The sequence below is a fragment of the Vicia villosa genome, unplaced genomic scaffold (genome assembly GCF_029867415.1).
Source record: "Vicia villosa cultivar HV-30 ecotype Madison, WI unplaced genomic scaffold, Vvil1.0 ctg.000074F_1_1, whole genome shotgun sequence".
NCBI classification, from domain to species: domain Eukaryota; kingdom Viridiplantae; phylum Streptophyta; class Magnoliopsida; order Fabales; family Fabaceae; genus Vicia; species Vicia villosa.
The window spans coordinates 290,163-303,261 of record NW_026704998.1 but is presented as its reverse complement, the minus strand read 5'-3'; the positions used below and the strand labels follow the sequence as shown (position 1 = coordinate 303,261).

Sequence of the window (13,099 nt, the reverse complement as noted above, 5' to 3'; positions counted from 1 at the left end):
TCAAGTTTTGCCTTTTTGGAACCTTGGAGCTTGATAGTAGAGATGGACTTCAAGAGGAAAAGTAAAGTTTTTGGCAGCTTTAAGGGCGCGTTGCGCGGATCAGTGCGCGTAGTGTGGCCTGGGACATTTTCTGGCCTTCTTGGCAGAATGTTCCGCGCGTCGCACAGAAAGGAGGGCGCGTAGCGAGCTTTAGGGCGGTTTGCTCAATTAATGAAGGTGCGCGACGCGCGCTCTGCGATATTTTGTTTCCCTATATATAGGACAGATCATATATTTTGGAAGAGAGACACTTTTTGAGATCAAAATAGAGCAAGAAACAATTGTAGCAATATAGAATCGAAGAATCAAAGCATCAATTGTCGAGAAATCATCGTTGATGCTTGATCATCTTCATCTCTTCCTTCTTATGCAAGCTACCATCTCAATGGATAGCTAAATCTCTTTGGTATCAAGATAAGATGTAATCCTCCTTTTATTTTGTATGTTTTTCTCATGAACATATTGTGTATGAACAAGTTAGAGATCAATATAGATGATATAGTTTGTATATTCTTGAATTTCTATGGTTTAAATATTTGTGAAATACAATATTTATATCTTGATCTAACTTTATCATCTATCAAACATTAAGTTTAGACATGGAATTAATGGTTGATATTCACTTTGTATCGGTTTATAAATGTTATTTGTGTTGTTCAATTGGTTGAGAAATCATTGGTTGAACAATACGGTAAAACTTGCTATAACGTTGCAGAAACGAACGGTATAGACAAACGATACGTGATATTATTGATTGATAACGAATTCATATTCATAATCATAGGAAGACATACAATTTAGGTTGATGTAATCAAGTCTTGATACTTCTTTAAAACCTTAGAACTTTCTTATTTCAATCTTTGCTACTAAAACTTGTGAATGAACTTTGACAAAACCAAACCTAAAGTAACTCTAGCTCACAATAGTATAAACTGTAGAACGGCAGTAATATCTCATCAATCCCTGTGTAAACGATAATTAAAAAGTACTCCAATATACTTTCAACACCTAACGAGTCACTTTGTTGTTCTCCGGTGTCTGACATAAAATGTTCATCCCCAAGGTACAACTTTGCTTCTTAGCCATAGAAAAACTCAACCCACAAAGAAATAGATGGGCATCTCACCATCACCTCTTGCCATAGAGCTGGTTGGTTTACCATGTTGAAGTCATTCAAGAAATCTACATTGAGCATAGCCAAAGAATCATTTTTGTGCCGCTTACTTAACACCTCGTCAGCACTGTACAAAATGGCCTCAGCACCACCCGATACTCCAATCCCAAACTGAAAGTCATTAAGATAGTATGCCACATCTTTACTAACCAGTTTCATAGCAACCTTGGATACCAACCGTCTCCAAATAGAATCCACATCAATTTGTCGTATCCTTCCATCATGCTTTAATAATGGCGTCAAGGGTGTAGAGGCAACAAACTCCGCCAAACTCATGTGACACCTTCCTCTTAGCCATAATTTAACAACTAGAATGATTGCATGTAAAAGATCTCTTACCATAGTAGAACCTTCTCCACATAGTCCGTCTAATATATGTTAAGCACGCAAACCATCTCTACCATATGATGTTCCTTTAAGAATTAATTTATTGCACTTGAAGATAATATATGCATCGGACACTAGGGTAGCTTTCGAGAACAAGATGGCCAACATGGAGGGAGGTGGTTTGTACGAGTGCTTAGCCTCCAAAGTCTTCATTGTATGTCCATTATAAGACGCCACTCCGGATGACCCTGACACTTTTACAGTTGTTGTGAAATGGCCATCTACAACCTTGTGGAGGCATTGCTTGACATTAGAGCTTATTTTTTTATCTTTCTCCTCAATATGAACTCCTCCGCGATCTAAGTTACCTTGCTCAGAGATACCCAACTCACTATCAACTAACTTGGCATACCATTTGCGTCTCTCCAAGTAGCTAAACACTTCAAAATATGGTGTTGTTGCAAGTCCATATGCATGGTTGGATAAATTAAGGGAACACGTGATTCATTGTAGGGAGCTTCCATGATTTGAATACTGACATAGCCTTGTTAGGGATGTCTTGTTTGATATATTTCGACGTGCCGAAGTGTCTGTGGAGAAAGAGGCGCATATGAGTTTTTTTAACTAACCCATATAAGGGGAGATAGACACTTAGACCAATAGATGTTCTAGTGTAAAAGTGGGTAGGAGGGAAACATGCTTGTGTGGACTTGACCGGAGTTTCTCCACTGGTGGGACTGTGGGCTGGTGGTTTTACCGTGGGACAAACAACTCTCAAAACTGCTTCAAGTAAAATGGTCAAATATGAGAAAGTGTGTTCGTACAATCAACATACTTTTATACCATTTGCCTTTGACACTTTTAGTTTACTAGAACCAAAATGAGTTGATCTTTTATACAGAGTTCAAAGGCTTATACATAACAATGTTGTATCTCCTAAGTCTGTGAATGTAATTTTTAATAGTATTGGTTTAATCATTCAAAAAAGAGTAGCGACGTAACTTGTTGTCTTTTTGCCTTCTATTTCTGTATAAAATTATTAGTTTTATGAAAAAATCAAAATATATTTTGTTTTCTTTCTAGAAACTAATAATTTAAAGAAATATGTAGCGCAAACACATTTGTCTCTAACACATTTTTTGCACATGACGTCTCGACTAGGGTTTGCCGTCGGTAAAAACAAAATCGAAAAAATAAATTAAAATAAACCCTACTAGAAGCATTAGAGAAGACCTAATTTTTATGCTAGAGGGGTGAATTTTTTTTTTACGGTTGAATCATGGGGAAATTTGCAGATTAGTGAAATCGCACATTTTTTTTTTTTTGCAAAATCTAAAACGCGTGTTTTAGACATCACATGAGCTGTGATTTTGGGACTGATAATGTATGTCTTAAACATGTATTAGACACTTCTTAATAATATTTAATTTATTGATTAAAAAGTCAAATTATTTTCTGATAACTTAGTTGCATATCACTCCGTTCTAGTCATTGAGAAAAAAAAAATATTAAAAATGTATTTGTGTCAAGGTTTTTAAATATATTTTTTACAGAAATTCTTAAAATTATTATTTTTGGAAATATTATTTTAAAATAAGGGTTTCATAGAAATTAAAATTTTAAAAAATAATTTTAAAATCAATTAGTTTTAAAATTATAAAAAATAAAAAAATATTAATAAATGTGAATAATAATGAAAAGTTATAGTTAATTCAATTTATTCTCATGAAAATGTCAAAATGTTATATTCTCATTCTTTTAAGTCTTATAGTAAAATAAATCATGTGTAAATAAAAATTTTAAAAATAAAAAATACTTTAGAATAATTCTTTAAAATTTGAATAAAATATATAGTTATATTCTCAGAAATATTTTTTAAAATCTTGAACTTGAAATAAAAAATTATGCTCATTTAACTCAATTATTATATAATAAATTTATTAGAATTTGAAATCATTTGATTGGTATAAAAGGTGGGTTTGAATGAGAGAGATAGAGAGAATGAGAGAATAATCGAGTGTAAAAATATTTTTATTAACATTGACAACAATACATCCAAGATATTTAAATGTTTACAAGTGGATTGAAATAAAAAAAATAATTCAATAATTAAAGAATTTCGTACTAATAATCGATTACACAAAATATGTAATTAATTATAGCGCTATAAAGAAAAAAAAATACTAACAGTATTAACCGGTTACATCCTATACAAAATCGCTTATTTTTAATTTATTTGACTTTTTCGGATACTTATAAATATAATAAGTGTTTACGGCATTTGAATTATCAAAATTCTCTTAACAAAATTAACATATAATATAATATATCAAAAATCTTTTAACAAAATTAACATATAATATAATATATCAAAAATCTTTAAACAAAATTAATATATAATATTACATTTTTAAAAAAGTTTTAAAAATATCAAATAACATATTACTTAAAAAAAAGTTCCTTCATTCAAATAACTACAACGTCACGACTAACGAATAAAGAAAAAGACAAACTATTTTTCAATATCTGGCACAACAAATATATGCATTATGTCCACGCCCTTTGGTAGTGATAATACATTTTGGTTGATTTAAAATTAAGTATCAAAATCATGGTTTTGTGATTAGATGATTAATCAAAACAAAGTGTTAATTACGCGTTGATATTGACAAAGTAATTGATGTTTGGTTCAAAGTGTCTCTTTTCTAATCATAAAATTAAAATAAATAAAAAATCACGGTTTGGGAAGAGTCAAAAACCAGACACGACAGGGTCCTCGTTTCGTTTGAGTCCAGGCAGGGTCGAGTTATATTATAAGAATCCAAAAAAAGCAACGCGTGGAAATTTTTTGTCATAGGACCATTTCGTGCTTCATGTTGGCGTGATGGTGCGTCTTCATCATAACAAGTAGGGGTGAAAATAGGCCAGGTCGATAACAGGGGTTTACAGGCTGGCCTATAAAGGCTCAGGCCAGGCCACACATTTTTTATAAATAGAAAAGGCATAGGCTTTTTTATAAGCCTATTTAGTTAAAAAGACTAGGCCTCAGACCCAAAAAAAGCCTTTTAAGCCTTTCAAGCCGGCCTATTTAAAAAAATATGAATAATTTTGTTATTATCATTATGTTATGTGTTGTACTTTGAATTAAAATACATAAATAAAACTTGGTTATCTTAAAGAACTTTTGAAAATAAGATGAAAACACCTGATGAACATTGTTTTTATAAGTTCTCTTAAACAAGTAGTCTCCCAGAACTTATGCTAATAAGTAAGTTAAAATAAGTCAATGCAAATAAATTTCTAGTCTCTTGGTATTTTAGTTAGTTAGTCTATTTAAACATTACTTTAGTTAGTATGTCAAAATAAATAGGCTTTTATGTAGGCTAACAGGCTAACCAGGCCTTCGGAAAGGCCGGACTCAGGCCTAAAAATAAGCCTACGACAGGCCACAGGCCAGGCTTAGTCTTCGATTTTTTTGACAGGGCAGGCCTAGGCTTGGCAAAGCCTAGCTCGGCCCAGCCTATTTCCACCCCTAATAACAAGGATAATATATGTATTTATTTTGGAAATTTCTTTATTCACCTCTCTATGAGGCTGACCCCAGCGAAAATCCAAATTTATCCCTGCTTCGGAGATGCATTTTCAAAATATTTTTTCAGAGATGCATCTCCAAAAACACAAAAAAGAATTTTGGAATTTTGATTAATTTGGATATGCATATCCGAATTAATCAAAATCCCAAAATATTAAAATTTTTGGGAGGTTAATCAATAGAGGAGGGATAAAGCTTAATAAAATATTTCTTTTTTCATATGACCAATAATCCCTTTTATATCTATCTAATCAATTCTATATATTAACAAAACATTATTTTTCTCTCACATGAATAATCAATTCCAGATAATGTCAAATAAATAAATAACACATAGGTCTATTTTTACAAAAATGAATTTAATTTTTTTTTTAATTATAAATAACACTACTAAAAATTTGATCAAGTAATGTACTTTTTATATTATTACTAAAAATTTACTATCATATTGAGGTTAATGAAAAAAAAGTTCTTTTTTTAATTCATATACAAATTTCTAATTATTTTCTTCAATTTTATTTAAATTAAAGAATAAAATTAATATTTATATGTGTAATTATACTAGAGATTCACTTAAATTTTAATTCTATTCACTTAACAAAGTACTATTTACATTTACTACTATAATTTCTATCAAATTGATTTTATATGAAATAAAAAGTTTCTTTTAATTTTTTTAAAATATTCTCATTGTTTATTTAATTTTATTAAAATTAAATTCTATTCTATTCAATTAAAATAAAGTATCAAATAATTTATTTGTAAATAAAGGAACCACTTGATGTCAGAACTGACCCCCGAACCGGACTAAACCGGTGGTGATAAACCAAAAAAAAAACGTAATAGTGCATAAAAAATTGTTGAAAAAATTTAATTATAAATAATAATTACAAAATATTTTAATTTAAAAAAAGATGTTAATAATTATTATTATATTTTAATGATAATGATATATTTAATAATATCTTTAAATTAATACAATTAATTGTATTGATTCTCCTTTATTTTAATTTTTTAATAATTATTGAATTTTTTCGGAAATGCATATCCGAAACATTCCAAGACCAAAAATTGGAATATTTCGGATATGCATCTCCGAAGACACCCCTCTAAAAAAAGGTGATTTCGGAAATGCATCTCCGAAAACACTTTTTTTGTGTTTTCGGAGATATATCTCCGAAAACTTTTTTTTTGGTGTTTTCGGAAGTGCACTTTCGAAATCAGCTTTTTTTCAGAAAAAAGTGATTTCGGAGATGTATTTCCGAAATATAAAGGCATTCTGAAAATTTCGTCGGGGTGACCAAGAAGTTTAGGGGACAATAAAGAAATTTCCTTTAATTTTCATAATTAAAAAATTAAAGGAGTGTGTCTTACATCAATTCAAAATTTATTCTCAGAAATATGAAGGAATTTGATTTATTGGCAAATTTTTATTTATAGAGAAGTGTTTGTTTCACGTATGACGTATTAAAGGTGGCATAATCTAGACATAAAGATTAAAGTGGGAAAGGTATGCAAAAGAGGAACTTATTTTGGAAAAAAAAATTTTAATAACTAAGTTTTGAAAAAAAAAAACTAAATAAACCAACATTTCAAAGAATTTACCCATCTAACCATGTTTAAGTTTTTTTCCACGTAGGCATTATGTGGAATGACACCTCTTTTTTTTTTTTAAATTTTTCAATTATATGTGAATTTGGTGTTACTTATAGATTTACCTGCGAATTTATCTTCAGATTTACTTGCAGACGAAATATTAAATATTTCTGCAGATAAATTCGAAGGTAAATATTTAATCCAACTCTCATTCTTGAAAAAACAACTTATGGAATGAGATTAGCCTCACATATCTTTACATTCAACAACTCGAAAACTTAAATAATGTGAAACTTCAAGAAATTTCAATATGAACAACAAATACATATTCAACAAGAATAATATCTAACTCGTAAACCTTATGGTTATATGATTATACTGTTCAAGCAATAGCTACCGGTGTGGATTTCACTCGATGGACATAAATTGCATTAGGGAGTTTGTAAATATTGTACTTGTACCCCACATGCAATAGTGTATAAGTAAATTATAAACCTAAGTTTCATATAGATAAGGTGAGAGTGGCATGAAAATTAATTAATCAATCAAAATCACTGCTGCACTGCAGGAAAGAAGAAGAAGAAGGGGCCATGAATGTGTTGAATCAATAATGGACTAAAATTAACAAGGCAGCGCTGAGTCATCACGTGACTTAATTCAATAATTGTTGGAATGGTAAGGCCAACACGTGACAAAAATCACAGACAGAGAGGCAGCATCCATTCGTGAAATGAAAGATACTGGCATTTGGTGTGATTTTAAGCAAACACGAGTTATCTTCAATGTACTACCGCTACCTCTGTCATTCCCACGTGACATAATTTATCTATATCCTATTAGATTAAAAAAATTAATTTGCCAAAGAATATTTTCTACAAGACATGCATTCCCTTAAAATCTTAAGTACTTAGCGGTCAGATTAGTTGGTTAGTAGATTTGTATTAATATTTTTGTGTACGTATTTATAATAATATAGAAAATTTAAAAATTTAATAGTTTGCGAAGGGAGACTATAAATGCAATTGTGGAACACTTTCATTGGTATTTCTCGATTAAGGGAGTGAGACCCGTTCCAACTAACATGAACTTTAAAAGAATTGAATTAGGTGACAACGAAAAATTAATTCGAGAATTTTCAAAAAGCGATGTTCGAATAGCGGTGTAGGAATGTGATAGTGACAAAAGTCGGGACTTGATGGAATAAATTTCGGGTTTGGGAAGGAGTTTTGGAATGATATCAATGCTGATTTTATGAGATTTATGATAGAGTTTCATCTAAATGGCTGGATAGTTAAAGGGGCTAATTGCTCTTTTGTGGTGCTGATTCTAAAGAAGAAAAATTCAGTGAAAAATTCAGAGTACAGGTCTATCTCTCTCATCGGGTGCATTTACAAGGTCTGCAAATAGACTCAAAAAAGTTATTGGCACAGTGATCTCTGAAACACAATCTGCCTTTGTTTTTGGAAGAAAAATCATGAACGGGGTTCTTATTGCAAACGAGATAGTAGACGAAGCGAGAAAAAAAAAGAGAAGAAAATCTTGATGTTTAAGGTGGATTCCGAAAAAGGTTTATGATTCGGTGGATTAGAATTATCCTGACTTTGTGATGAAACATATTGGGTCAAGTCTAGCCCTCGACTTTTAAGATTATATATATATATATATATATATATATATATATATATATATATATATATATATATATATATATATATATATATATATATATATATATATATATATATATATATATACACACACACACAATAACTATTTGGATTGAAACATATTATCATATAAATCATATGTATAAAGTTTGTGATTAATCTGTAATAATTTGCTATCACCTAATTATATCAAAATTAACGCTATATGAAAGTTTATAGCGAGTGGCAAACGAGTCTCTGCAAAGGACGATATTCGGGGAATACCGAGTTCGATTCCTGGCAGAAACAACGCTTGGCCAGTGCACGTGCCTCCGTAGCACGAGCCGGATTAGTCGATCTACTATATAGGTCGGAACCGATGCGAAAGAAAAAAAAGTTTATTTTAACATTAATATATATCTAATAGTAGTAATAGTAGAAATAATAGAAGTATAAATTCGAATTCACATTATTTATTTTTAAAGAGTAAAATTATAAACATAGACAAAAATAAATGAAAAGTAATAAATAAGAAGAAAATTTTGGATGGATAGCCTACCCTAATCTACACAAAGATCCGCCACATCTAAACTTGTTTAAAAAATTCTCTATTTTCTACGAGTTAAAACACAATTAATTATTAATTAAATTATTTACCTCATTGTATTGCAACAATTTTATTCAATGAAAGAAGTTAAGTTTGTTTTTGTAAAAAAAAAACACAATTAATTTCAATTAATACATCTTGTTAATATAATTTAAAAGGTATATAACATTAACACAAGGTTGACGAAAGTTGATGAAAGGCCTTAATTGAATGTCAGATCTTTTAAGTCAATACAAGGTTAATTTTAATGAAGACATATAGTCAATCTAATTGCAGCATACTATCAACTAAGTCATTAAAGTTTGTCTAGTCCTAAAGTTCAAAGTTGTCAAAAAAGGAGAAAAATTGTAACTGAAGTCACTAAGCTTGATATGGAAAATATACTTGTTTTCCTCTATGAGATACACTTGAAGGCAACACATAAAAAGATGAACCATTAACAATATTTAGTACTACCTTAGCTACCATCAAGCACAAATTCAAAAAAGAAAAAGGGTAGTTGTTAGTAAGTTAAAAATGAAGCATTGATGTATCAAAATCACATTATTGGTCATAAAACAACCTAACTTAGCCTTTTTTAATACAAATGAGATAACAACTCTCCTTGCTCTACAAGTTATATTTATGAATTTTGTGTTTAGAGTGTCTTCTAAGCAAATTAATTACGCTACACATAGCAATTAGGTTGCTGCATTTGTTGACCAAATAATTTAGGATTTAGTGCGTGCTTTGGTAGATTTTCTTTCAAAAGATATGACAAGTTTTTGTTGAATTGATTTGAACTACTGATACTAACCATAAACACTTAGATTAATATTCAACTCTAAAGCAATAGGATGAATGTGGAAATCAGAGGGAGAAAGCTTGGGATTGACAACATTATTTATTGCAAGCTATTAAATGGGCTGGAGAGCTAGGGTTGGCAACATTATTTTTTAGATGGACTATAGATTAGTAGTAGTGAGTTGTTTTAACCATAAACATGAGGATTTTTTTTTTGGAGTTCAATTATGGTTGAAGATTTAATTATTACATTTTTATATTAAATTTATTTTTATTTTTATAAAATTTATTTGTATATTATTTTTATTTATTTATTGATTTGTAGATTAGGTTTTTATGAGATCTAAAACCTTATGCGAGGGAACATTCGATTAAATTCAAGAGTAGAAAGTGTGTTAGAGGTCAGAATCACGAACCCTCAATTAGCGTAGTTTTATCTATTGCACGCGATGCTCGCTATTGGACCTTACGTCGTGGGTTTTACGAGCGACCCATAACAAATATGATGTTGTAGTTGTAGGTGTCAATAAATTTAATGAAATATGATTTATGTCTAAATCTAATGATCTGCGGTGGGATTATGTGAATCAGTAATGGTTGATTTATTCAAGATTCTACAAATTTATTTTGAAAAGGTTTCGGTTGAAAAATGTTTAATTATCATGATCATATTGAAAAGATTTAATTGGATTTACATTTATTAAAAGAATTAATTAGATATGTTTTAAAAGAAAGATTTAATTAGATATAATTTGAAAGAAAGATTTATTTTAGATTTGTTTAGTCCAAAACGCTTAAGTTGGTTTGCAAAGATTTTAACTGAAAAAAAAATTAATTTAACAAATCTTCCCTAAAGAGATTTAATTGAATTTGTTTTAAATGCAATATTTGGTATGTTGAATGTTTTGGACCGGAAAAAAAGTCCAAAACATATGAACTTAGAAAACCACGTAAGATGACAAAAAATCTGAACTTATGTGGACTGGCATGAAACTGTCGCCCATCTAGTCGGCACCTACATCTTTGCCGAGTTGCTTATCTACGGTTCTGACGACTTCTATCAACCTCCTAACTGCTTTTATGACTTTTTGGTTCTTACAAATTTCATCATTTATAAATTTTTTTTGGTTTATCACCAACAGTGTAATCCAGTTCGAAAGTCAGTTCTGACATTAAGTGGTTTCAGTTCCTCCCGATCGCAGTTTGTGGTCATCCTTTATAGTTTTATAACATAGATGAAGATAGATAATAAAGATAATTAAGAGAAATACTGTCATGTGTTTAAGTTAATTAGCTGAGTTATTTTTGAGACAAACTAAAATAGGTACTCGCATTCCAGATAAAGTGACTATAGATACCGATTATCTTCAAGTATTTAATCATGTTCCAATTTTTATTTCTCACTTCAATAAAATTGAAATGCATAACTTTCTTTCTGTAAAATAAAAAAATAATATAGAAAAATGAAATTAACATTGTGATGCTATACTATACATAACCATAACTATTAAATCAAACCCACTTAAAATTGGGCCATAAAACATAACTTGCTGGGCCTAGGCCCAAGGCCACATATTGTAAGAAGAAAAATCTCATCAACCAAGATGAACTTTAAAAGAAGAGAGACAAAAAAAAAACAAAAAGATGAATCACAAAATCACCAATTTTGGATTAAACATTACAACATTTCTACTAATCAATTATATCATTAGCCATAACCATTCTACTAAGAGGACTAGGCCCAATCTTTTTTCTTCTCATCATACTCCTTTTCCTAATAACTTCCATTTGATTTCTTCTCCTAATTTGCATCATAGCTTCTTCCTCAATCACAAACCTTCTCATCAAAACATCATCATTCAATGATTTACCTCTAAAAACTCTTCTTGATCCCTCCGTGCTAACCCTAGCACTATGAATTCTCTCATGTGATGATGCACTTTGCAACGGTTTCGACGATCTCGGATAACTATTACTTCTTCTAGGTGGAACCTCATTTCTCAAAATCTCATTGTATGAATAAATTGGTGCACATAAACAAACCCTTGTGAATGATGTTGCTACCTTTAGAGATTTACATTTTCTTAGCTTGGCCTTATTGCTAGGACTTGTTGTAGGAGCTTGTGGAGGTTTTGGAATTGTTTTCCATAAACTTGATGAGTTATTATTAGGAGATGAAATTTGTGTTGATTTTGAAATTATTTTCCATAAACTTGTCACATCCATTGCTCTTTGATACCATGGCTTCCTGCATCTTGAAATTAAGTGAATATCATGATGCATTAGAATTTCATGAGGAGGTGGTGTAGCTACTAAATGCATTTTGAATATGTCAATTATGCAAATGGAAAATAATTTGATTTTTTTTTTTTAGAATCTTAGAGATTATTAATTATAACATATTTATGGTGAGGTTTAGGTTTTGTAACAAAATATAAATTCTTGGTTATAACTTATATGCCAGAATGGAAATTCCAAATTTAGATTCAGTTTTGAGAAAAACTATAAAGCTGGTAAACCAGAGAATTGAATTTAGTAAGAACTTATAATTGTAAGAAACTAACGACTATATATAAATTATATAAACAAGTTAATGCTATTGCTACCCCCCAATTTTTAACTAACATGTGAAGTGATAAATTTAGTATAGAACTTAAAAGGAATAATGTGAGAATTTTCTCAACAAATTAACCATAAAAAATATATAATCTTCTAATTATAGATGATCGCACTAATTCAAGAAATGTTTAATATTTAGCAAAAAGGAATATACTAAATGCAAGAAGGGAGGTGTATATAGTAAGTATATATTACCTTGTGTTTGAATCGTTCTTTGGATCTTGCATGAACAAAGAAAAGTGAAAATATGAAAGAGATGGAGGAAGAGAGCAAAGGATTTTCATTTGTGATGTTAACAGTGAAGAAGTGCTTTTTGGTTCAGTTTGTGACTTCACAACGTGCTTCTTTCCTTTTCTCCCATTCTTTATTGTAACACAACACTTATCTTTTGCTTTGGCTTTCATGATTTCTGTCTTTTTTTTTTTTTTTTTGGTGTTGAGATTTTTGAATTTTCAAAGTTAAAATGTTACTACTTTTAATGTTAAAATGTTGCTACTAGGTGGCCCCTATCTATTCAAAAAGGTATGTGTACTGTTATTAAATTCTTTACTTTATAAAGACTTAATCATGTTTTTGGTTCTTAATCTTTTATGATTGCCATGAAGAGGAGACCATGGTGCTCATTAATTACTATAAGACATGCTTGGCCTGCCTTTATCATAGAAAAATTATGTGATGCTTACCATAATAACTCTATTCACATGCATTCGTATTTA

General features: G+C 30.1%; 1 protein-coding gene across 2 annotated transcripts; it reads right to left on the bottom strand.

Annotated features, from left to right (window-relative positions):
* Positions 1-11,409: 11,409 nt before the first annotated feature.
* LOC131623587 (uncharacterized) lies at positions 11,410-12,802 on the bottom strand. Of its 2 annotated transcripts, none has more exons than XM_058894584.1 (2): positions 12,579-12,802; positions 11,410-12,018 (listed from the first exon to the last, which is right to left on the bottom strand). In XM_058894584.1, the coding sequence occupies exons 1-2, from the start codon at positions 12,785-12,787 to the stop codon at positions 11,457-11,459; spliced, it is 771 nt and encodes a 256-aa protein (XP_058750567.1). In that variant the 5' UTR covers positions 12,788-12,802; the 3' UTR covers positions 11,410-11,456. The 2 variants fall into 2 exon arrangements, with proteins under 2 accessions (XP_058750567.1, XP_058750568.1); XM_058894585.1 differs by having other exon boundaries at positions 11,410-12,012.
* Between the last annotated feature and the right edge of the window lie 297 nt (positions 12,803-13,099).

Excerpts from the sequence above, each read along its gene's own strand:
- LOC131623587 (XM_058894584.1), bottom strand. The coding sequence starts at position 12,787 with ATGAAAGCCAAAGCAAAAGATAAGTGTTGTGTTACAATAAAGAATGGG. Across the intron at positions 12,019-12,578 it reads AAGAACGATTCAAACACAAG|ATGCAGGAAGCCATGGTATC; the intron begins GTAATATATACT and ends CTTAATTTCAAG.